This window comes from Dipodomys merriami, unplaced genomic scaffold (genome assembly GCF_024711535.1).
Source record: "Dipodomys merriami isolate MVZ:Mamm:240054 unplaced genomic scaffold, mDipMer1.0.p SCAF_233, whole genome shotgun sequence".
NCBI lineage: Eukaryota > Metazoa > Chordata > Mammalia > Rodentia > Heteromyidae > Dipodomys > Dipodomys merriami.
This window is the reverse complement of record NW_027203749.1, coordinates 1,366,609-1,394,006: the sequence shown is the minus strand read 5'-3', so window position 1 is coordinate 1,394,006 and position 27,398 is coordinate 1,366,609. Positions and strand designations below refer to the sequence as shown.

Genomic DNA, 27,398 nt, shown 5'->3' with positions numbered 1-27,398 from the left:
TCTGCTGGCTGAGTAGAGGTGACAGTCTCACAGGAACCTTTTTCTGCCCGGGCTGGCTTTGAACCAGTTTCAGATCAATGAGTCTTATAAAAGGCCATTTTACTCCAATTAAAAGCAACAAGGAGGTCACCATAGAAGTAGCTTTTAAGCATGCTCTTACCTAAAACTTATTAAGAGTCAAAGTTACAAAGTTACATCTGACAAACTTTTAAGAATCCTCTGTGCTTTGCTCTGGACTTTGCTGGAAACTTAAAAAACAACCTATAAGAGCAAACTGGAATAGCAATCATTTTGATAATCCTAATTTTTTCTCTGTGCACATTGAGGCCAATGTTAAGAACAATTTCATTTTGAAACTAGGTACCTTTGTTGGGCTTTATTTTCCCAGAGCTTGCTTGTCTAGCAAGGCAATTCACTAATTAGTCTTTTGAATCCCTTCTGTTGGAGGAGGGCTGGGGCAGGGGGCCAATTTAAACTGGCCAGATTTTTTCTCCAATTTCAGACAAGAGCACTTTACAAATTGTTACATTGTCAGGACTAGCTGAAAAAGTCCAAACCAGGCACACAGCCTTCTACACCCTCCCTGCTGGCAGCCTCCACAAGGAGAAAATGCAGCCTGAGGCTAGAAGGGAACCAAACTAGCCCAGTAACCTTCCATGCCTCACAGGAAGGTGGGCATAGCAGGTCTGTGACAGAGCCCCGCTGGAACTTTTATTCCCCCAGAGATGTTCAATTAAATAACAAAAACACAGATAAACACAAAAACCAAGAATCCACATTTAAAACTGGTACCAATTCTAAAACAGAACTAGACAAGAACTGAAGGCTGAGTTGGGGACTAATGCGCCCCAATTTATCCCTACCGGAACTCTGTGCTGCTCCCACTCAGCAAGCTGAATCCAGAGTCTGCTGAGTGAGCCTGCCACACTCACCCAGAAAACATAAAACAAACACACACTAAAGTAAACAAGACAAACAAGGGGCCACAAAGACAAAATCAGGTCTCAGTGAATGGGGCCACATCTCACCACCATTCACTTACCAGGGTGCTCAACCCCCCCACTCACCTCCGGAGGATTTTTCTCTTAGATTCCTGCAGACGTTGACCCAGGGGCCTTACAAGGCGGAGGAGAATTCCCAGGCATGTTGGGGCAAGGGACAAAAGTCCCTAGCGGCCGTCCCCTCAGACTGACAGGTTCTCCCCCACTCTCAGACACCCCCCCCCCCAGCCAAGGCCCAAGGCTGAGATCTAACTGGGGCCACTTGCAGGTGGTCAGTGGCAGTTTCATAATTGACAAACAAGCAAGTTACAAAAGCAAACGAACTAGGACAAGGTCTCGGGTGTCCTAGGAGTGGACTTACTTGTTGTCCCATCTCTATAGAGAATACAAAACACTCATTAAAAATGAGTAACACTAAACAGAGACAGACAAAACCAGACGCCGCGTGGCAACCGAGTGCAGATGAGGAAGGAATTACAGATGGGAGTGGCTGGCCTCGCCTTAACTCCCCAGAACAGAGACACTCGGATCTCCTCCTTCCTCCAGACGACCCTGGAGCAGGACTCCAGGGTGGGACCAGGGTACTTGGCACGTCTGCTTTTCCCTCTGGCCCAAATACAGATTCAGACGACCCTGGAGCAGGGCTCCAGGGCGGGACTAGGGTACTGGGCACGTCTGCTTTTCCCTCTAGTCCAAAGAGATTTGGATCCCAGAATGCCAAACGAAAGTGACAAACACAGAAGACACGAGATACAAGAGCTCTATCTTACCTCCTACTGGTCCTGGAATTTGGGGTCTGGGGAGCCTGGATCCCGGACGAGCCCCCAACTGAAAGAATTCAGACTCACTGGGATGCTTTCTTCAACGGGAGGGCACCCCAAGAACCAAGACTCCAAACCAGCAGATGCAACAAGCAAGAGGATTTTATTAGGCATTTGCGCAAACGGGCTCCCTGTCCAAGGCAGACTGGAAGCCCCAAGCAGCGGTTACAGGCACTTTTAAAGACTTTTTGTCTTTAAAAGTGGTTTGTGGTTTTTCCACAGGATTAGCATAAGACCCCAGGCTCCCCAGGATTGGCTCAGTTCTGCTCGGGAAGTTTTGTAACACTTGTTGAAAATTGGTTGGCTCTCTAGGGGGAAGCTTCCCTGGAGGGGAGTCCACATAGTTACAGGCTCATGATTGGTGGACATTTGACCCTAGTTTGCTGGGCTCGCCAGATGGTCTTTATTTTGAGCCCCTTTGCTGAGTTTCTAAACAGGAATTTAGAAGAACTTACTCTTTTATTCTTTATCTATGTTTGCAGACCTTGTCCCTGGGCCGGCCTGCATCTGGACTTTGTAACTTTTTAACTTATTTCTGGGAGGGGAAGAGTCAGTGTTAGTGCAAGCAGGTTTACAGAAGCAGAATTAGCAGTTAGCATATTGTAAAATGGACATAGCCCATATTGTAAAATGGACATAGCCCCAATTTCAATCTTTCAGAGTCACATCTTGCCCGTGAAAACAAACACATTTTCAATGTTAAAGGCTGGAACAAAATCTACCAAGCAAACGGCCCCCATAAACAGGCGGGAGTTGCAATCCTAATATCAGATAAAATAGACTTCAAATTAAAATTCGTGAGAAGAGATAAAGAAGGTTGCTACATACTAATTAAAGGATCTCTCCTTCAGGACGATATTACAATTCTAAATATCTATTCGCCAAACAATAGAGCACCCAAATTTATCCAAGAAACACTACTTTCCCTCAAATCCCATATAGATCCAAAAACATTAATTGTTGGGGATTTTAACACACCACTCTCCCCACTAGATAGATCAACTCGGCAAAAACTCAACAGAGAAACCGCAGATCTAAACAGCTGCATAGATCAACTAGACTTAACAGACATCTACCGAACATTTCACCCAGCAGCATCAGAATACACGTTTTTCTCAGCAGCACATGGAACGTTCTCTAAAATGGACCACATTTTAGGCCACAAAGCAAACTTGTCTAAATTCAGAAACATTGAAGTTATACCTTGCATTCTCTCTGACCACAAGGGAATAAAATTAGAACTCAACACCAAAAGCTACCAAAGAAAGTCCGGTATCACATGGAGGCAGAAAAACACACTGTTGAATCATGAGTGGGTCATGGAAGAGATTAGAAAGGAAATTCAGATGTTCATGCTATTCAACAAAAATGAACACACAAATTACCAGCTCCTCTGGGACACAGCAAAGGCAGTAGTCAGAGGCAAGCTTATAGCTCTGAGCTCCTACATCAACAAATTGGAGAGATCTGAAACTAACAATTTAATGACACATCTAAACCTCCTTGAAAAAGAGCAGCAAAATAAACCCCAATCCAGTAGATGGAAAGAAATAATCAACATTAAATCAGAATTAAATGAATTAGAATCCAAAAAAACTATAGAAAGAATCAACAAAACAAAGAGTTGGTTCTTCAAAAAACTTAACAAAATTGACAGACCCTTAGCAAATCTTATCAGAAAAAGAAGAGAACACACCCAAATTAATAAACTCAGAGATGAGAATGGAAACATCACCACGGAAACAACCAAGATTCAGAACATTATAAGGGAATACTTCTCAAAACTTTATGCTAATAAGTTTGAAAACTTGACAGAAATGGACCTTTTCCTAGCAAATATTGACATGCCAAAACTAAACCAAGATGAGTTAAACTATCTTAACAGGCCCATATCAAGCATTGAAATAGAAACAGCAATAAGAGACCTCCCAGCTAAGAAAAGTCCAGGACCAGATGGTTTTACAGCAGAATTTTACAAGGCCTTCAAAGCAGAGCTCACATCAATACTCCACCAACTCTTCAATGAAATAGAAAGAGAAAGCTCACTACCAAACACAGTCTATGAAGCCATCATAACCCTCATCCCAAAACTGGGCAGGGACTCATCAAAGAAAGAGAACTATAGACACATTTCTTTGATGAACATTGATGCAAAACTTCTCAACAAAATTTTGGCCAATCGACTTCAACAATTCATCCAAAAAATTATACACCACGATCAAACAGGATTCATTTCAGGGATGCAAAGCTGGTTCACTATACGCAAATCAATTAATATAATTCTGGGAAGTGATGTGAAGGGTAAACAAATGAGGAGGCTGCAATGCTTGGTAAGAAACATACCCATTATCCTGCCCATGCAATTGTAACCCCTCTGTACAGTATGTTCACAAATTAAATTAAATTAAAAAAAAAACCCTTCAGCACAACAAAGGAATCAATAGAGTGAATAGATTGCCTACAGAGTCGGACTGCTAAACATCTGGCAAGTGATTAATAAGCAGATATACAGGAAACTCAGAAAACTACTCTTAAGCAATCAACATGTCACATTGACAAATATGGTTAAGGATTGTTCTCAAATCCAGAAGTATAATTGGCTAATAAAAATCCCTGAAAATCCTTGGCATTAAGAAAATGCAAAGCCAAAGGACATTAAATTTTATCACATTCCAGTGACAAGGTCTATCTTCAAGAACACCAATAACAAATTATGGCAAGAATGAAGTGAAAGGGAGCACATACTCATGGCAATATCATTTCATGCAACCACTACAGAATGTATGTGATTTCCTCAAGAAACTATTAATAGATTTATGACATGAACCATTGCCACTTTTTGTGAGACTGAGTTTCACTCTACACATACATGTACAAGTATAAATAAAGCCTCAGTGGAGCTAACATATAGTACCAAGAATTTTAAAATATACAAGTAAAAAATCCACTGGAAACCTCATGAGAAAGGTTTTTTCCTCCTGCTTGTTAAAGTACATATTCAGCTTCATTTATACTGTGATGTGTATGTGTATGAAACACGGCAGCCTTGTGCAGAGTGTGCTCACCACTCTGAAGTAGCTGTGCTATTGAGGTCTCTGCATGGAATTTGGGTCTAACATTATGACAAGTAGAAAACAGACAGATGGTTTCATATTGACTTATACTTGACATAGCAAGAATTTCCTGTATTACCACGTGTCAATGTCTGGTGCGCTGGGGTCCCTGGGTAAAGGTCATGAAATCACCAGGACACAGGGGATGCAGAGTGCAAACAGCAATTGCCACTGCATGCTGTGCTTTATTGTTAGTGGGTATTTAAAGACCAGCAAGCATAATCTTTGCCAAGATTTGGTCAGAAGACATTCACACAAAAATTTCAACAGATACATTTTTACTTAACCTATGAGACAATGTCTAGGTATATTATTATCTAAACTATTTTAGAGCAAGCTCAAACCACTTCTCCAATCTCAGGAAAATGCTTGACCAGCTGTTCATCTATGCTTAAGCAAGCAGAAGAGCCACTTCCTCAGCTCCCAGGAGTCTGTGACATGTGTTTTGAGATAGGGAGAGAGAACATTTTCCCTCTCCAGCCTGGCGTTGCAAGAGCTTTCCTAATCCCAAACTCAGTCCTCAGATAATCCTGAGGCTGGAGCCTGCATCATTCTGCCCCCGTAACATAGACCTCGAGTCTTAACAACCTTCACAATCACGTTTTCTCAGACAAGTACATCATTAAAAATAATAACTTAGCCTGGTGCTGGTGGCTCACGCCTTTAAACCTAGCTGTCCAGGAGACTGAGATTTGAGGATCGTGATTCAAAGCCACCCCGGGCAGGAAAGACCATGAGAAGCTTATCTCCAATAAACCACTAGAAAACTGGAAGTGGCACTGTGGCTCAAGCTGTAGAGCTCTTGCCTTGAGCTTAAAAGTGCCCAAGCCCAGAGTTCAAGCCCCACGACCGACAAAAAAAATCTTGATCGTGTTTAGTATTACAGACTGTGATAGACAATTTGCTCCAGGAAAGTCAGAATGAACTTATGACTTTAAATGAGCATCATTATTCCACAATACTGTGAATTTCCGGAAATTAAGTAATCACTTAATCACGATCAAAAAAAAAAAAAAAAAGAACCTTGGGGAAGGGAGGGAGGGAGGGGATGGTAGGGGGAAAACAATGGAGGGGGTAACAATGTTCAAGAGGAAGTGGAAGTGTACTCATTACCTCACTCATGTAACTGTAACCCTCTGTATAGTATCTCTACAATAAAAAAAAAAGAATAAAAAAAATTAGCTATGTGAAGGTGAAATATCAGAATGTAAATGTAAAACTCAATTTGGGCATTGAACTTGACTTATTGAGGCTATGTAATTGAGGCTATTTTTGATGAACTGATCTGTGAATTTTTCCAAATACATGAGAAGCAATTTTTTGCAGAGCCTTCAATATGAGGCTGCTGTTTCAGCAGCAGCACTGCTTCCCAGGGAATAGTAAGTAGGTACATTTGCAGAGGACTGTGCACATGGAATTCTCATGGAAACCTGCCTGGATCAAGAAGCAATGTTGTGTGGCTGTTCTGGATCTTGAGTTTGTGAACTGACCCACTGTGTGTGATGTCCTAATAGCTTTTGTTGATATCCCAGTGGCATACATTTTTTTCTGGCCATTTCACCATGCACCTGATTAAGCATCCTCTGATGCAATCCAGTTGCATCATCCTAAATGGCTTTCATGCAAATAGTTTCTTGTCACAGATGTTGGACCAAATATATCAAAGTTAACTTTATCCCTAGAGACTCACTATTTGTGGTCTTGAAGGAAATCATAGCAAATGGGTTCAACAAGGGGAATCTGTAATCATGTTTTCCAACTTATGTTTTTCTTCTCAATGCAGGGTCTCAGATGCAGAGCCCCATGGAGGAGTTTTACCCTTTCTGCCTGAGGACTTACAAGAGATTTCCAAGAACTGTGGGCTACCATATTCATCTCTGTCAATAAAAAGACACATATACCTATATACGAAAATACGTGAATCTATATATACCTGAAACTGTTGGCCTCACTGCCAGTCAGGATTTCAGCTTGGCAGATGCTACAGGAATGTCTCTTTTGACTTTCATATTCTTTCTCCTTCAGCTTCTGCTCCTTGTCAGGTGCTTGCCTAGCACTAACTGCTTTTCTACAATGAAGAAGCGAGCACACACGAATGGAGATGTGATGATTGCTGGGTTTTTCCCCCTCTACACTTTAGGAACAGATCTCAGTAGCAGTGATGTTTCTGGACAAGAAGAGAATAAGCCGTAAGTAACTCATCAGTTAATTTTTATTTACTGTTTTGTCGTCAGGATAGGCAACTGCTGAGGGAACTCCAGGTGTACTGATGAGTGTACTGTCTCTTTTCTACTCTGAAAATCCATCCATACTGCACCAGAAATGGCTCAGTTTCATTATTTCCTCTTCTATCTACTGTTGAGTAAATTTCTACATGCTGGTAGAAAATGTATCTGGTTTCCTTCCATGTAACTCCTCTTTCCTGGGGAAACAGTATTTCTTTCACTTTACTCCTGTATTTATTCCATGCCAGATCCACTGGAGTTGATGAAGTGATATTATTACAAACAAATTGAGTCAGTTTCATGAGTTCTGTGCTAAAAGACTACAGACACATTTCCTTTCCAATAGGCAAATCGTCTCAGAGGTTTTGTTTATGTATCACTTTAATCTTGAGGTCTCTGAAACACATTCTTATTGTGGACTGCTGGCTCATGGTAATACTATCTATTCAGGAGTCTGAAAGCTGAGGATCAATGTTTGAAGTCAGCCCAGGCATGGAAACATATGACAGATTTATCTCCATTTAATCAGCCAAACCTGGAAGCAGTGATGTGACTCAATTGACAGAGTGGTATTATTGAGTAAAAAAGCTCAAAGACTGTGTCCAGTGTCTGATTTCAGTCCCTTAGAGACACACACACTCTCTCTCTTGCTATCTTTCACTTTAGACAAACAGTGACTTTCAAACTAAGCACAGTTTCATTATTTCATGTTATATCTAGGTGTTAGAAAACACTATGAAAGGTCCCTTATGGGAGAACTTTATCTATATAAGATGAGACCTTCTTTACTTGTGCACATCCATATCATTGGCTATTTTCTCTATCCGAAGTTATCACTAATAAATGGCTGTGAAAGAAAAGGAAAAAAGAAAGAAAAATGATTCTACAACACTCAAAGGAACTCTAGCAGTCTATTTGATACCTACTCCAAGAGGAAATGCTTATTGCCTCTATCATGTGTACTCGTTTCCAAATCCTTGTATGAGAAATAAAGTCTGAGAGACCTGCTCACCCATGGGAGCAGAGATGGCAGCAATAGCAATTACTCTCTTCCTTACTATAGAATATATCTGTCCTTATTTTCTATGCCACTAGTATGTTTGGTTATCGTTTTTTATTCTGTACTTGTCCTAGGCACTAATGGCCTGGGCACTGTCACTGAGCTTCTTTGTTCAAGCTAGCTACACTTCTGGAACTTTCTGGTTATTAATTAGAGATAAGAGGCTCACAGACATTTATTGTAGATAAGTGGACCACTGCAATTAGATATCTGATGTTACCATGATGTCTCTCACTGGTTCATATTTTAGTTCCACCCTACATATCACAAAATTAGATTATAGTCACTCACACTATTTTTAACCATTTTTATACCTTCTCCGATGTCCTTTGTCTTTTCCCATATTTCTCATTTCTTCTGTTCATTTTCAGCTTCCTGATGTAGCTAGGATTACAGGAATGAGGCACTGGTGTTTGGCTTCCTTTGTACCCTTGATTGGCCTTCTGTAGAACTTACCACTTCTGTCTTTTTGTTGCTTAAGGGGAGATAAATGTGTCATGGACTTTTCTGCCCAAGTTGGCTTTCACTCAGGATCCATGGGTCTCAGACCCCTGATTGGCTAGAATTTAAGGATTGAGCAACCAGCACAGGCAATCTAGTTCCTTGAGTTGCAGGATAAGTTGTTCTTCCACAATATTCTCTCTTGATTTAAGCAGGGTTGTTATATTCCTTTCTTTCATCCATTTTCTATATTCATAGATTTATTGTAAGCTCTTGTTATTTTCATTTGTTCTAAGGATCGTTTTATTTCTTATATTTTGTCTTAAAAAACAGTTCACTTGGGATGGCAAGTTGGTTCAGTGGTAGAGCACTTGCCTCGAATTATGAGGCACTGGGTTCAATTCCTGTACACCACATAAGCAGAAAAAAAGCCAGAAGTGGTTCTGTGGCTCAAGTGGTAGGCCACTAGCCTTGAACTGAAGAGCTGAGGGACAGCGTCCAGGCCAGAGTTCAGCCCCCATGACCAAAAACATAAAGTTCACTTTATCACTCATTAATCTTTAATTAATTACATTTAATACTTTAATTATTATTTAAGTATTTTATAATTGTTGGAAAATGAAGTCCTTTGGTTTTATGTTTGGGCATATTTTGCTTGTTAAATTCTAGCATTACTATAGTATGACCTGCATATATGTTAAATATATTTTCAAAAAATTAAGACTTGGCAGCTGTTTAATCCTGCCAGCATCTGCTATTGTTAGTTTTCTTGCTAATGGACATTCTCATTTGGTTGTGGTGGAATCTCAGTACGTTTTTTGATTTGCATTCCTTTTATGCCCAGAGACTGTGAATATCTCTTAATATATTTATTCTTATTTGTTCTTTGGAGAAATCTCTCTTTATGTCTTTAGACCATTTAATTTAAATCTATTTCATCTGATATTAGGATTGCTACTCCACCCTGTTTATGGGAGAATTTTCTTGAAATATATTATTGCAGGCATTCAATTAGAAAATGTTCATTTTTTTGGCATGATGGGTCTCTTGTGGACCGCACATACATGGGTCTTGCTATTTGATTCAATTCTCTAATCTGTTCCAATTATTTGGAGATTTAAGGCCATTAATGTTAAGAATTGAGAAGTGTTTGGTAAGTCCTGACATGTTATCCACCTGCTTGGTGGCTGTGCCTCATCTTTTCCTATAATGTTTAGCTGGCTCTCTAATAAGGAATATTCTCTCCACCACTATGGTATTCTGATTGATTTTCAATATGTATTTCCTTAGTTATTTTTCTATTGCTGGATTGGTGAGGAAAATTATTTCAGTTATTCTTGTTATGCAATTTTATATTTGTTCACTAGATATAAAGGAGTATTTTGCTGGGTACAATTTTTTGGTTGGTAGATGCTTGCCTATAAACTGTGGCATACATCATTTCAGCCTCTTCTTCCTTTCACTGTCCCACATTAGAAAGTTGTATTTATTCTGACAGGTTTTCCTTCATAAATAATCAATTATTCCTCTCTAATATCTTCCAGTACCCTTTCCATGGGCAATACCATGCTCTTTTCTGGTCGGGACTGTTTGGGCTTCTACTACTCTTTGTTACTGAATGTGTCTTTATTTTTCCATGCTCAGAAATTTTTCTAATAAAATTCCATTAGATATATTTTCTATCTTTTTTATTGCTTGCTCTCCTCCTTCGTGAATATGTAATCTTAAAGTAGGGCTTTTGGTTGATTCGTAAAAATCCTTTTTTTTAGTTGCTTTTTTATTGTGAATACACTGTACAGAGGGGTTAGAATTACATGGGAAAGGTAATGAATGCACTTCTTATCAAGCATTGTTGCCTCCTCCTTAGTTTCCCCTTACCATTCCTTCCCATCTCCCCCCCATCCAGCCCGCCCCTCCCACCCCGCCCCCATGCCAAAGTTGTAAAGGTCATTTTTCCCTAAATTTCTTGCACACTCTTTACTTTTTTCCCCCCAGGAATTATCAGTGTCATATATCCTTTTGCCAGGAGAAGACACTTTCATTTCATCTGTACTATTAGTTTCCTTTTCATCTGCGATATAGATTTACCTTTATCTTTGTAGATGCCGTGACTCCTTCTAAAAAGCTTTACCTAGTCTCATCATGCTCAGGAATTGTCTGTGTACATTTTCTTTCTTTTCATATTTTCATCAACCTTTTCTTAAAGTATTTTATAACTATATTCTAGGTCCTTCATTGTCTGACCCATAGCCTGGACATTTTCTCTAAGAATTAATCTTGCTTTATTTGCCATTTTTCTTGTATTTTCATGGATTATTTCTCTATATTTTGAATCATTTGTATTTTCATGTTGTCTCCATTGTGTCCTTCTTTGAATAATGTACGTTGATTTCGTTATATTAATTTTTAATGTTCTCACACGCAGATCTAACATTGCACATACATATCACAAAAGAGAAAGGAAAGCATTTTTATCCTCTTTACAACTTTATGTTTTTTTTCCTTTCCTATATCTCAAGATAAATACACTAGCAAATATATTAAGTATTAGTGTAATGCCTCATGGTGGATTTGGATGGTGGATTTCAATGTAAAGATTTCTCACAATTCTTTCCTCATTACCTACATTGGAGGCTCCTTTCCCCATATTCAGTACCTTGGAGTTGCTTGACTACCTATGTTCTCATTACATAAATAACAGTTAAATTACCTCAGCTGTTATTAAGCTTTTCTTGTGGTTGATATTTCAGGAAGAGCTGTTGATTTTGTTGGGTATGTGAGCAAAGCTTGCTATAGAATCTTCATTAAATAATGCTTTCCTTCTGAAAGATGCTATTAAATTGAAGAATTGTTAGTTAGCTCAACCTGCAATATAAGCACTTAACAGCAGCTGGGCGACTGAACCAGAAGGCTTTTCACACAGGTCTCCACCTGTTTCACCATATTTACCCAAGGTGAAGGCAACAGAATATTTTGTGTCTCATCACAATTTACTCCATGCCTAATGGAAAATGTTGCATGTATATGGTAGTGGAGATAAATCAAGCACTTGGCTGAACTAAGTTTCTGAATGTAATTCATGACAAATTCCTTTCATATATTTACATAACCCTATATTCAAGCACAAGACATTGTATTCATATTCCATCCTAATTGGGCATAATATTTTACCATACTTATTAGCAGAAACGCAAGCATTCTTTTCATAAAAGCCAGAATTTTGAAATACTCCTGTTGAATTTCTATGCTCATTATGCAGGTATACCTTCAAGAACTACCAGTTTGTTTTGGCCTTGGCTTTTGCTATAGAAGAGATCAACAAAAACCCTGATATTTTACATAACTTAACTCTGGGATTTAGTATCTATGATGTTCAATATGGATCAAGGACATCATTTAAAAATCCCTTCATTTGCCTTTTTGGGAAATATGACTTTCCAAACTATAACTGTATGAGAGACATCCAGTCTATAGCAGTACTTACAGGACCTTCAGGAACATTATCTTCACAGATTGGGACACTGCTGGACCTCTACAGTTTTCCACAGGTGAGAGTGTGAGGGGTGGGAGATCTTAAGAATGCCTAATTTAGTGCCATCTCAGGTGTTAGAAGAGGACAAAAGGAAGAGACTTGATTTATGGAGGGGAAGGGAAATAACAAAATACTTAAATAAGGATACAAGTTGACCCATTGTAACAATGAGATGTATAAGACACTTTGGTGAAAATGAACTTTACAACTTTGGCAGAGAGGAAGGGGGACAGGAGGAGTGTGGGAGGTGGGGAGGGAAAGGATGGTAGGGGGAAAACAAAGGACAAGGTAACAATGCTCAATTGGAAATGTACTCATTACCTTACTCATATAACTGTACCCTCTATGTACAGTATTTTTTTACAATAAAAACATATTTTAAAATGTAGCTTAAAAAAAGAGTATGTATTCAAAGATAATGTGATATTTATAGTCCTGTTGGTTTTAAAAGGGGGATGAAAACATTATAGCCAAAAGGTATTATTTTAGAATTTTAAGCTTTATAATTCATGTCCATTCTTTAAAAAATCAGGAAATGCAAAATGACTTTAAAATGTCAAGATATGTTGAGCATGATGCTGATGGACCACATCTCTAATCCCAGTGACTCAGAAATCATTTCTAATTAATTAGAAAAAATCATGCGGTAATGTGTGGTTCAAGTGGTACAGTGCTATATTTGGGGGGAAACGCCAAGAACTACTACTGAGTCCCTGGTCCTTTACTAACACACACAAACACACACACACACACACACACACACACACACACACACTCATTCACACATATATGCAGGCTCATATGTAAGATATATTGAATGTAATATGTCAGACTTAGAAAGAGAAAGGAGGTATATGATCTCTCATATGTAATGTTTTATCTAAAATAGGAAAATGAAATATTAAAAATAACACACTCAAATATATATATATATATATATATATATATGATCAGTCTGACTAAATTATGGTACATATCAGGGTAGAATTGAATGATGTAACCACACAGAGAAAGAGACTGTACATAAAAACAACAGGCAACTGAATATATATATATATATATATATATATATATATATATATATATATATATATATGATCAGTCTGACTAAATTATGGTACATATCCGGGTAGAATTGAATGATGTAACCGCTCAGAGATAGAGACTGTACATAAAAACACCAGGTAACTGAAGCATATCTTCAATGAGGGTGGCTTTTCAGGAGTTCAGGGAATATGGAAGAGGAGAAAGGAGTAGATGGGTATTGAAAATAATATAATATTCAATGTACATATACGTGAAAATGGAACTAGGAAAGTCAATGAATATGTGGGGTAGATACCGATTACAGGAGTTGATGGAAACAGTGACAACGATTAAGAAATTTTGTAAAAACCAATAAATACATTGTCAATTTAAAATTTTTAAATTTATTTCTTCCAAAATTAAACGAAAAACCTACCTTCCAACTATTGAACATACTTATATGATATACATATCATGACTGGAATTAGGATGGATGGAAATCTTCTCATTTTTGTAGCATTCTGTTCTCATTCCCTTTAGCTGACCTCTGGGCCTTTCGATCATGCTCTGAGTGACAATAACATGTTTCCTGGTCTCTATCAAATGGCTCCAAAGGACACTTCAATAGTCAATGGCATGGTTTTATTACTACTTCACTTCAGCTGGAATTGGGTGGGACTGATGACCGTAGAAGATGAGAATGGTTTGTGGATTCTTCCTGCATTGAAAGAAGAGATGGCCAAGAACAGAGTTTGTCTAGCCTTTGAGCTATCATTACCAAATAATTCCATGACAAATATTTTAAAAATTATGGCACATTATAACCAGATAAATAAATCTTCAGCAAATATCTTCATTGTGTATGCTGATAATGAGTTCCTACGACATTTATTTATATGTGTTGAACAATTTTTAATAAAAGGCAAAGTTTTTATTATGAACTCAGAATGGGATGTAACCATGAGAAAGAGATATTTCATTCTAGGTTCATTCCTTGTACCTCTTGTTTTTTCACACCATCACCCAGATGTTTCTGGATTCACAGATTTTCTCAAATCAGTTAACCCTTGCAAATACCCAGAAGACTTCTTTCTTGCTAGGTTATGGTTTCTCTCTTTTAATTGCTCAGATTCTGAGTCTGGCTGTGTGAGGTGGGAGAACTGTCCTCATGATGCCTCTTTGGATTGGTTGCCTAGGCATATGTTTGACATGAGTATGTCTGGAGACAGTTACAGTGTGTACAATGCTGTGTATGCTGTGGCCCAGGCTCTCCATGATATGCTGCTTTATCAAACAGAAACACAAACAATGGGAAATAGAAATGGGATAGTGTCTTCCCCTGCACAGGTAAGGCCTTCTGTGTTGTACATCACACATTAGGAAGAAAGTTACTTTTTAGAGAGGTTCTTACTCTATGAAATTAAATAATTTTGGTGTTGCCTCAAACCCCAAGATACTATATTTCTTCAATTGTGTGTGAGATTCTCTAGGAATGTTTTTAAGTACTCTTCAAGAAAAGCAGCCATGAAAAAGGACATTTCTAAAAATGCTTTTATTTACAAATAAACCAACATGTTTATAATCAATATTTTGAAGACTTCAAAATCACCATTGCAATCTGCATTTCTTAAGTAAGTGTAAATGATGACCTCCTGCACATAATTATGCATATTTTTCATAAGAGATCATTTTATTCTATTTTATCTATTAAAATTTTACCAAGCTCATACTACAGATGATCACAAAACTAGTGGATGTAGAAAGCTACAGTAAGCAAATGAAAACTTTCTCACTAATGACTATTTACATGAAATTGGTTTCTCTTGAAGAGTGGCCTTCTATTTCCTTGCTGAGTGACCAGGACTCCGAAAGAATATTTTTATTCTCTGATAGGTTTTCTTCTATGCAACTCACGAGGTGCCTCTACTATTCTTGAATTCGGAATAAAAAATTTAAGGCAATCAAGAGCCTTTCTTGGTTCAGGTTTTCCTTCTTAACTCTGGGATATATTTCACCATATATTTCTCTTGTAGCTGCATCCTTTTCTGAAGAACATCCAGTTTCACAATCCTGCTGGAGATCAAGTGATTTTAGATGAGAAAAAGAAATTGGGGGCAGAGTATGATATTGTGAACATTTGGAATTTTCCCGAAGGTCTTCAACTTGAGATGAAAGTAGGAAAATTTTCTCCATATACTCTTCATGGTCATCAACTGACTTTATCTGAAGATCTAGTAGAGTGGACCATAGGAACTACAGAGGTTGGTTGGATTTAACAGTAATGATTTTAAGGATATATAAGTAAAGAAATTTCACCCTTAAAATTTATACCTGGTTGTGTGCCAGTATCTTACTCCTATAATACTTGGTATTTAGCAGGCTGAGATATGAATATCATGTTTAAAAAACAGTGCTAACAGGAAATGCTTTGAGACTAATCTCAAATTAACCATCAATATAGCTGAAGTGGTGCTGTGGATTAGGCATTAAAGTGTTCACATTAAGCAACAAAGCTCAGATACCCAACCCAGACTCACATTGTAAGACTTAGTTCTGGCACACACACACACACACACACACACACACATACAAACAGACAGACAGACACATGCATGCACGCACACATAAATATATACCCTATGTGCTTACTAAAAACCAAGCAGTGGACATTTAAAATATTTCCCACTTAAGAAATTGGAATGACTGACTGTTGGCTATAAAAGGAATAGAATATATTAACAGTACTTGGGTGAGGGTACTCTTGCTTCTAATTATATCTACCCAGGTAGATGACTACCTCAGATCTAAGATGGTAGTTTTGTTGAAAGCTCAACTGGGTAGAATATTCTATGAGACTTTTTTGCTTTTTATTATAAAAATAGTATACAGAGGGGTTACAGTGACATGAGTAAGGTAATGAATACGTTTCCTATCGAGCATTGTTACATTCTACTTTGTTTTCCCCCTAATATCCATTCCTTCTCCACCTTCCCAACTCCCCCATCATCCACCAAGTTGTAAAGTTCATTTTCAACATAGTGTCTTGTACGTTTCGTTGTTACAATGGGTCAAATTGTATACCTATTTGAACATTTTGTTTTTTACCTTCCACTCCCCAAATTACAAAAATGTACATACAAGACCCAGGTCACCAAAATTATGTAGAGTGAAAACAGGGGCTATACCATGGGGGAGGAACATAACAAAGAAACCAAAAATCATATAGCACATTATAAATACATTAAAAACAATAGCAAGAAAGGAAAACCCACTTGTGTCCCCATCTTTGGGTTCATTTCGCTTAACATCATCTTATATGCTCATATCTCAATTAACAATAAAAAATCTCATGTGGAGATTTGGCTCAAGTAATAAAATGCTAATCTTCAGCACAAAAACCTCAAGGTCAGTGCCCATACTACGAGTTCAAGTCCCAGGATCATTTCCAAAAAAAGTTAACAGAGTGTTTCTAAAAGTTTATAAGGAATATTAAATTGCATTTTTCTTAGCAAGTTTCTACATTGTGACAAAATATCAGAGCAATCACGTTATATATTTTAAGGGTTTATTTTGCTCCCATTTGTGGAAGTTCCATTCAATGATTACTTGCCTACTGCTTAGGCATCTTTGGTGAGATGAATCAGTTAAAGAGCCTGCGCAAAAAGATTCTCACCTCATGGCCACTGTATAAATGTGACAGTCTTTGTATTCAAATAACCTTAAAACAGAAGGCCTATGCAATATCTTACAGCACACTTTTCAAGCTTCAAAGAAATTTGTTTCTCTTTACTCCTCATCATTCACAAATAGCGGGAAATAACAAATTATGACATGAATTCAAGGAAATTCCATAGCTCTGGCCAATAGGACTTACTTTCTCACCATTAATCAACTTTTAAATGTCTCATACTTCTCAATAGTTCAATAGGCTAAATAGAGATCAAGCTGATAGAACATAAGTTGTTTGTGGTATAATGTGGAATCTATACCAACGTTGAATTAACTGACCAGATTTATGTGCATAAAATGCTACATTTAATAATCCTATTCTTTAAAAAAATGAACTTTTTGGAGTGTCAGGTAAAAGTCTGAGCAGTTACTGACACAGAACTGATTTTCTTCAGCCTCCTCACTCTGTCTGCAGTGAAAGTTGTCTTCCAGGATTCAGGAAAACTCCTCAGGAGGAAAAGGCTGCTTGTTGCTATGATTGTACCCCTTGCTCAGAGAATGAGATAGCTAATGGGACAGGTAAGTTCATGACTTGGGGAGAAATTTATATTCTCTAGTAGTGTCCCCAAACCATGCAATGCAAAAGTTGTGTATTAGGATTGCAGCACCAATGTCTTCCATTTTACTCATAAATGAATTGTGACTGTAGAGGTTCTTGCTTCCTGAAAAAGATCACAGGTTGTCAATTATGTATGGAACTAATTTTTTTACTCTCGTATATGAATGTTCAAGTAATCACTAATGTAAGTTTAATGCTCATCATATTAAGTGCAAAGCTACTTAAAGGATGAGGTCTCCGGTTTTTTTTTTCAAAATTGACTTCAGAAAATAAAGAAAAAAGAGATCTTGCACATCTTTATTTCCTAGTGCCCAGAAATATTGTTGCTGCACAGCAAGTGATGTGATTGTTTTCTGTATAAGAAGGAATCAAAAGGGTTGTGCACAGCATGACTTTAGTGCTTGAAAGTGTGAATTGATTTTATGTTGCCCCCTGCATTACAAGCAAGCGGGACAGACAATATGACAACTTCAAGGAAGGGATATAGGGCTTTTATTTATATTGTCCAGAGACATGGAGGGAAATACAACCCTGTGATGCACACTTTTCGTTGAAGTGTTTCAGTAGTGAACACAAGGCTGAGAAGAGCTATGGCAACATGAGGTCTGGAAAAATTTAGGGATAATAGTAATGGTAAGGTATAATATGTGTTATAGACACGTAAAGATAAAGTTATTGTGAATGTAGATTAGACATAGAGAGATTGTCTAGCATGCATGAAGTCCTGGGTTCAATTCCACAGTATCACAGAAATAGAAAGAGCCAGAAGTGACACTGTGGCTCAAGTGACAGAGTGCTAGCCTTGAGCAAAGAAAGCTCAGGGACAGTGCCCAGGTCATCAAAGCAACTCCTAGGACTGGATAAAAGAAGAGAAAGTGGGAAAGTATATGAGAATATGATGAAGATATAATATGATACTGAACATATCTGGTAATACTTGGGAATTTTTGTTCTTATGCTAGTAAGTATTGACATGTTATAATTTTCTCTATGTAGAGATTTTCTAATTTGCTTTTAAGTACTGAAAAGATTATTTGAATTCCTCACCAGATGTGGAGCATTGTATGAAGTGCGCAGATCATCAGTATGCCAACACAGAGAGAAACCAGTGCCTCCAAAGAGCTGTAAGTTTCCTGGCTTATGGAGAGCCCTTGGGGATGGCCTTGGCCTTCATGGCTCTATGTTTATGTGCACTCACAGCAGTTGTTCTTGGAGTCTTTGTGAAACATCAGAACACCCCCATTGTTAAAGCTAATAACCAAGTTCTCAGCTACATCCTGCTCATCTCCCTCTTCTTCTGTTTTCTCTGTTCCTTGCTCTTTATTGGCCGTCCAAACACAGCCACCTGCATTCTACAGCAAACCACATTTGGAGTTGTATTCACAGTAGCTGTTTCTGCTGTCTTAGCCAAAACTGCAACTGTGGTTCTGGCCTTCAAGGTCACTTATCCAGGGAGAAGAATGAGGTGGTTACTGCTATCAGGGGCTCCTAACTTCATCATTCCCATCTGTACTCTGATTCAGGTGACATTCTGTGTACTTTGACTGGGGACTTCACCTCCCTTCATTGACACAGATGTACACTCTGAACATGGCCACATTATCATCCTGTGTAACAAGGGCTCCCTCACTGCTTTCTATTGTGTCTTAGGATACCTGTTTTTTCTGGCCCTGGCCAGCTTCATTGGGGCTTTCCTGGCCAGGAACCTTCCTGACACGTTCAATGAAGCCAAGTTCCTGACCTTCAGCATGCTGGTGTTCTGTAGTATCTGGTTCACTTTCCTGCCTGTCTACCACAGTGCCAAAGGAAAAGTCATGGTGGCTACAGAGGTTTTCTCCATCTTGGCTTCCAGTGCAGGGCTGCTGGGCTGCATTTTTGCTCCCAAGTGCTACATCATCTTGTTAAGGCCAGATAGAAATTGTCTGCATGGTTTTTGGGACAAAACATGTGCCAGGGGAAATAAACCCTCAGATGAAACTTACATGTATGATTAAATACATAGGAGGTCAAATAAACTCTACATTTCTTTTTCCATCAGATATTAGTTTATATTGTTAGAATCAATTTGATGAATAAGTGAGTCTCACTCATTTCTCATGTGATAGTACAGTCCCAATTTTTAGCCACCTACATTTTAATTTTGTTCCAATATCTTTGGATTTTCATGCTTACACTGCACTTATCCAATCATCTCCACTATTATATTTTAACTGCTACTTGTTTTTGAATTGTGCTTTCTTAATCATTCGCCTAAAAATTTATTTTATGTTGCTAGTCCTGAGTCTTGATCTTAAAGCCTGGTTACTCTCGCTTATTTAGTTAGTTAGTTTATTCATTCATTCATTTGGTCAAGTCTAGTGCTTTACACTTGAGCCACAGCTCCTCTTTTGGCTCTGTAATGGTTAACTGGAAATGTTATTCTCTTAATGTTCCTTCCCAGGTTACTTTTAAGCCATGATCACTAGATGTTATCCTGTGCAGCTGAATTAATGGACTTTTTTTACTTTTAAAGTACATTATCTTCCTACCTGTAACTATTCTTCTTAATCATGACTCATTAATATTTTCCTCTTCCAAAAGTTCCATGTTTTATATACTTAATAGTGTTTATTTTGCTTCATACTTGTATATTTCCACTCACACATCTTTCTTTATCCTTATTCCTCAATTGATTTTGGTGAAATAATCTCCCCCATTCTCTCTGATTTCATTCCCTCTCTCTTCCCTTTCCTTCCTCTCTTCTTTCTCCCCCCTCTCTGCTTTCTCTTTTTTTTTTGCTTTCTCTATATTGTTTTATAATTTTAAGAATTGGTTTAATAAGCTACAAATACAACTCAGTTTTATTGTCTTTATGAAGTAACAGCTACGGAATGTAGAGAATCATAATAGGTTGCTTATCCATGGCTGGATATAATTTTCAAGTTATTATTGTGTAATTCCTTTACAAATATTGTGAAGGCTATCTGAGTTGGCCAAGTTGTGGAAAACAGAAGCTGCTAAGAACAATAAGCCACAGAATTCTAAATTCCAAGTTTGTTCCTTGATGATTTCAGTTATAATTATGCAATGATAATTTGATGGCAACATGTTACTCAACAGAAAGCAATAAATGGGGACCAATAATATATCATATATATCATATATCATATAATATATATTATACATATATCATGTATATATAGCACATTATATATAATATATATAACATATATATATATATATATGAGTATGTAACACCTTTTTTCGCACCTAATATTTGAGCGTCAAATCTTTGATTCCTAGTCCATCTTAAATAGTACTTAAATAACTGAGTATCTGTGTATCGGTTTGTACTTGTGAGACAGTGAAAGGTGACAAAGGGAAATGTTGGTCACACTGGCTTGTTGGACATTAATGAAATTTATCTCTGGAACTAGATGGGAGAGAATGAGGGAAGAGATTACTCTATGTGAAAGGAATTGCACTCATTTCTGGATATATGTAAAGGTAAACCACACCTCTAACATAACAATAATGAAATAGTGTGTTGGGGAAGAATTAAAGAAAACAGTGATTGTAAGTCCAAAAAGTTTCCATACCAATAGTAAACCTATACCAAATAGTGTGTCAGACAAAAAGTTATCTCTGAGTTTTTTCTAGAGTAAGAAACCTTATACACTCGTGATTTTCTGGGTTTTCATTCCTTTATTTTTATTGTAATTTTGTGGTTTGGGTTTGGTTTATTTGAGATGGGTTAGGGGCAAGGTAATTATGTACACCATGCTCATCTCCAGCCTTAGGAGTGGTAGGATTACAGATGGAGCCCTCCATATCCAGCATGCTTATGTTAAATATATCTAAATACTGTCTTTCAATGAAGTTGCCTCTGGAAGCTACTTATTCTAGTGATGAAACCTATGTTGATAAACCATTTTGGAAGTGTTTTAAAGTCAAATAAATAAAACAACGGAGGAAAACATCTTTTGGATTCCCTATATTCATTTTTAGCCACATAGGTAGTTAGCTTTGATCACATTTTATTCACTAGTATTCATTTTAGATAACAATGACAATTGTTGAAATCCATATTTAACTCCCTGTTTAGCATCATGAGAGCAGTTCCAAAGAATGTGTCATGAATAAAAAGGTCAATTAGAAGAAATTGGTGATGAACAGCTTTGAGGAAATCAGGTATAAAATCTGGATCAATGTAATTTTGCTGGCAATTTGGGGGGTAAAATTTACACAAAAGGTGTTTCCATGGCTTCCATTACTTCTACAAAGCTCTCTTTCCTTGACTGGCCATTGAAATGCAAAATAATTTGTCCACTTAGTCAAATTATTAGAAAATTCCATTAATTCTAACACTAGCATATCCTTTAAAAAATACTTTTTCTCTTGGTAATCCACTCAAACCTTTCCCAGAAGGTCAGAAAAATGATCAAGTAGGTTTTTCATTAATTTAAGATACAAGGGATCCTTGCGTTATCTAATGGTAGTAATGGATAAATGCATGTTTTAAAGTAGTAAATACTGGCCATAATGACAACTAAAGTACAAGGATTAGCTATGTGATTCAGAGTAGGGGGTTGGAAGAAATGGAGAAAGAGAAAGTAAAGGGATATTTTTTTTCTTTTTTGCCAGTTTTGGGGCCTGAACTCTGGGCCTAGGTGCTGTCCCTCAGCTCTTCAGCTCAAGGCTAGTGCTCCACCACTTGGACAAAAGTGCCATTTCTGGCTTTTTCTGCTTATGTGGTGCTGAGGAATGAGCCCAGAGCCTCACGCTTGCAAGGATAGCAATCTACCACTGAGCCACCTCCCGGCCCAAAGGGGTTGTTTTGTTTTCAATTTTTTTCTGACACAATTTCTGGAACAACAGGTTCAGAAAGACAAAGAAAGCCTATTTTCTCTCATATGTGGAAGTTTGATTGAAAATACAAACATTAAGCATGAAATACACAAGAAACAATGTATGTAGTCATGGGCATAGAAAGACACACGGAATAAAGTACAAAGTGTCTTTCAGTTATGTGTCATCTATGAATAATAAACATGAGATACTGTTTAAATAAATAATACTTAAACATGTTCTTCAGAAGAAGAGAATGGTTAAATGCAGGGCAACGAGGATTGTAGGGTATAGAGGGAGGCAAGTGCAGTCAAAATAATTATGAATGTAATTAGAAATAGAGCCTGGAAACTTGAGGGGATGGTACTTTTTATATGTGGGGAGAATGATGGGAATGGTGACACTAATAAAGATGAATTGCAGAGAATTTCACATATTGAATTCTATATCTTTGTACAACTATTGAAAGAAAAATTAAGAGAAAGCTCATCTCCAATTAATTCAGAAAATGCTCAGAGGCCAGGTTCTGAGCTAAAGCACTACATCTGACCAAAACAAAAAAAGACTCCCACTCAAAAATGATGTAAAGTATGTAAACATTCTTCTGTCTTTCCAGTAATTTTTAAAATGAATACACAACAAGCTTCCATGCCTGTGCTGGTAAGTCAATAAACATAAAAGACAGGAACTTGTACTAGAGATTCCTTGGTTTTACTTTTGTCACATTGCAATTTGAACTACTCCAGGATCATGGAGTTTTGACTGCAACATTATAAGCTCATATTTTCTCAGCTAATATATCGGGAACACACCGTTTTAGCATGTCACTTTTATATTTTTTGTGTCTTAATGCAGTCTGTTGTGGAGCCACTTTGCCAAAGGAGTAACAAGACAGTACTTAAGGAAGAGCATTGAGTAATAGTGAACAACATGTAGGAAGGGGGTTATTAAAAGCTTTCAGACCCAAGAGGATAGGTGAGTAAGACTAAAACCCAGCACCCTTGACCAGCTAAACTTCTTGACCACTCATTCAAACTCAGGTCTGTTTAAGTAATTGCTTAACTTATGCCATACCCCTTCTTCCTCTGCACCACTTATTGCATTTTTAAAGTAACTTCAAACTTCCTGAGAGCTGTCCAGAACATTATCAAAAATTCTTATACTTCTGTTACAACCTTTCAGATTTTCCAATAAAAATAAATGAAATTAAAGTACCCATAAAAGGCTTCCAAACTGTTCACTAGTGACTTACATCTGTAACCCTAGTAACTCAGGACACTGGTATCTGAGAATCACAATTTGAAGCTAGTCCAGGGTAAAAAGCCCGTGAGACTCTTATCTCAATAAACCCTTCAAAACCAGAATGGAAGCTGCAACAGAAGTTACAGAGCACTCATCTTGAGCACTGAAACTCAGTGATAAGGGCCTGAGTTCAAAACCCTAGGACCAGAAGAGTAAAAAGTATTCCATCAAAGGAAAATATAACAAAATGTGGCTTCACCATTGAATTGTTCAAAAAAAAAAATACACATTTGCTAATTCTCTGTAAGTTGTTCCTGAAAAAAGACCTGTAGAAGAATTTCTTTTTTTTTTAATTTTTTTTATTTATTTTTATTTTTTTATTATTTATTTAAATTTTATTTTATTTTCTTTGAGAACATACTGTACAGAGGGGTTACAATTACATTGGCAGGATAAGGCATACATTTCTTACCAAGCATTGCAGCCTCCTCCTTTGTTTACCCTTCACCTCCCTTCCCAGCCTCCTCCCTCCCCCCACCCAATCATAACCCCTCCCCCCCCCACAGCGACATTGTAAAGCTTGTTTTGACATGACATTTTGTAATTCTCCTTGTTGCAACAGGTCCACCTGAATCCTTAAACGACTTGTTTGTCCCCATCTCCTCCACATGTTATACTGACATCAAATAAAGTGAAAGCAGGGGTTACACTGTGGGGGAGGGACATACAAAGCAACAAAGAAATAACCTTATAAATGCGTTAGAAACACATGCATGAAAGAAACGAAAACATTAAAATACATATTTAAGGGTTCGTTTTCCTAACATCACATTGTCTGACGTTTTCCACTTGACTCATACCTATACTAGATATTGCAAATAAGGGAAACCATGGGACCTATGTTTCTTTGGGCCTGGCTTACTTCACTTAATATAATTTTTTCCAAGCCTTTCCATTTCCTAACAAATGGGGCAATGTCATTCTTTCTGATGGAGGCATAGAATTCCATTGTGTATATATACCACATTTTCTTGATCCACTCATCTACTGAGGGGCTTCTGGGTTGGTTCCATATCTTAGCTATGGTAAATAATGCTGCAATAAACATAGTTGTGCTGGTAGCTTTAGTGTGGTCTTGTTTGTATACATTTGGGTAAATGCCCAAAAGTGTGATTGCTGGATCATAGGGGAGATCTATGTGAAGTCTTTTGAGGAACCTCCATACTGCTTTCCAAAGTGGTTGAACAAGTTTACATTCCCAACAACAATGAAGTAAGGTTCCTTTCTGTCCACATCCCCTCCAGCATCTGTTGTTGTTAGAGTTCTTGATTTTTGCTGTTCTAACTGGAGTGAGGTGATATCTCAATGTTGTTTTGATTTGCATTTCTTTTATGGCTAGGGATGTTGAACATTTCTTCATGTGTCTATTGGCCATCATTCTTTCTTCTTCAGAGAAGCTTCTCTTTAAGTCTTTTGCCCACTTATTTAATGGGCAGTTGTTTCTTTGAGGATTTGTTGTTGGGGGGTTTAATTTTTTGAGTTCCAAGTATATTTTAGATATGAGACCCTTGTCCGTTGTATGGCTAGTAAAGATCTTCTCCCAATCCGTGGGCTTTCTATTGATCTTGCTAGCTATGTCATTTGCCCTGCAGAAGCTCTGCAACCTTATGCAATCCCATTTGTCCAACCTTTCTTTGATTTGTTGTGTTTCCGGGTCTCTATTCAGAAAATTTCGGCCTGAGCCAAGGAGACCTAGGGTTTCTCCTATTCCATCCTGTAATGGTTTCAGAGTGTCTGCTTTGACTTCAAGGTCTTTGATCCATTTGGAGTTGATTCTGGTGCAGGGTGATATATAAGGATCTAGCTTTAGTTTTCTACATGTAGTTAACCAATTTTGCCAGCACCATTTACTGAAGAGGCTTTCTTTCTTCCATTCTATTGTTTTTGCACCCTTATCGAAGATTAGATGGCTATAGGTCTATAGGTTCATTTCTGGGTTTTCAGTTCTATTCCATTGGTCCTGAGGTCTGTTCTTATGCCAATACCAAGCTGTTTTGATTACTATGGCTTTATAGTAGAGTTTGAAATTTGGTATTGATATTCCTCCAGCAGTGTTCTTTCCGTTGAGAAGTGTTTTTTTTTTCTATTCGGGGTCTTTTATTGTTCCATATGAATTTTTGGATTGCCTCTTCTATTTCCTTGAAAAATGAGGGTGGAATTTTTATAGGTATTGCATTGAATTTGTAGATAGCCTTGGGAAGTATTGCCATTTTCACGATGTTAATCTTGCCAATCCAGGAGCATGGGAGGTTTTGCTATTTTTTAGGTTCTGTGTTGATTTCCTTTTTCAAGATTTTAAATTTTTCATCATAGAGGTCCTTCACTTCTTTAGTTAAGTTAATTCCTAGGTATTTTATTTTGTGTGGGGCTACTACAAATTGAGTGCTTTCCTAATTTCAGCCACACTTTTCTCATTGTTGGCATACAGAAAAGCCATTGATTTTTGGTGGTTAATTTTATAACCTGCTACTTTGCCAAAGTTTTGAATCAGCTTGAGTAATTTGGGAGTGGAGTCTATGGGATTCTTTAAATACAAGATCATGTCATCTCAAAGAGGGAGAGTTTTATTTCTTCTTTCCCTATTTGGATCCCCTTTATGTCTGCATCTTGTCTTGTTGCTGCAGCTAGGCATTCTAACACTAGATTGAAGAGAAGTGGAGAGAGTTGGCATCCTTGTCTTGTTCCTGAGTTAAGAGGAAATGGCTTTAGTTTTACGCCATTGAGTATAATGCTGGGTGTAGGTTTGTCATATACAGCCTTTATTGTATTGAGGAATGTTCATGGATTCCTAATTTTTCCAAAACCTTCATCATAAAGGGGTGTTGGATCTTGTCGAATGCTTTTTCTGCGTCTATTGAGATAACCATGTGGTTCTTGTTCTTGCTCCTGTTGATGTGATGAATAATATTAATTGATTTGCGTATATTGAACCAGCTTTGCATCCCTGAAATGAATCCTGTTTGATCGTGGTGTATGATTTTTTTGCATGAATTGTTGAAGTCGATTGGCCAAAATTTTGTTGAGAAGTTTTGCATCAATGTTCATCAAAGAAATGGGTCTATAGTTCTCTTTCTTTGATGAGTCCCTGCCTGGTTTTGGGATGAGGGTTATGATGGCTTCATAGAATGTGTTCGGTAGTGAGCTTTCTCTTTCAATTTCATTGAAGAGTTGGAGGAGTATTGGTGTGAGCTCTGCTTTGAAGGCCTTGTAAAATTCCGCTGTAAAACCATCTGGTCCTGGACTTTTCTTAGCTGGGAGGTCTCTTATTGCTGTTTCTATTTCAATGCTTGATATGGGCGGTTAAGATAGTTTAACTCATCTTGGTTTAGTTTTGGCATATCAATATTTGCTAGGAAAAGGTCCATTTCTGTCAAGTTCTCAAACTTATTAGCATAAAGTTTTGAGAAGTATTCCCTTATAATGTTCTGAATCTTGGTTGTTTCCGTGGGGATGTTTCCATTCTCATCTCTGAGTTTATTAATTTGGGTGTGTTCTCTTCTTTTTCTGATAAGATTTGCTAAGGGTCTGTCAATTTTGTTAAGATTTTCAAAGAACCAACTCTTTGTTTTGTTGATTCTTTCTATAGTTATTTTGGATTCTAATTCAATGAATTCTGATTTAATTTTGATTATTTCTTTCCGTCTACTGGATTGGGGTTTATCTTGTTGCTCTTTTTCAAGGAGGTTTAGATGTGTCATTAAATTGCTAGTTTCAGATCTCTCCAATTTGTTGATGTAGGAGCTCAGAGCTATAAACTTGCCT

General features: G+C 37.6%; 1 protein-coding gene across 1 annotated transcript; it reads left to right on the top strand.

The window, feature by feature from the left end:
• Positions 1–1,463: 1,463 nt before the first annotated feature.
• Positions 1,464–19,501, top strand: LOC138835284 (vomeronasal type-2 receptor 116-like). The gene is given in 8 exon segments (XM_070033850.1): positions 1,464–1,914; positions 6,719–6,792; positions 6,961–7,124; positions 11,921–12,215; positions 13,760–14,566; positions 15,253–15,480; positions 17,344–17,467; positions 18,558–19,501. Coding segments are annotated over 8 exon segments (3,087 nt in total).
• Positions 19,502–27,398: the final 7,897 nt, after the last annotated feature.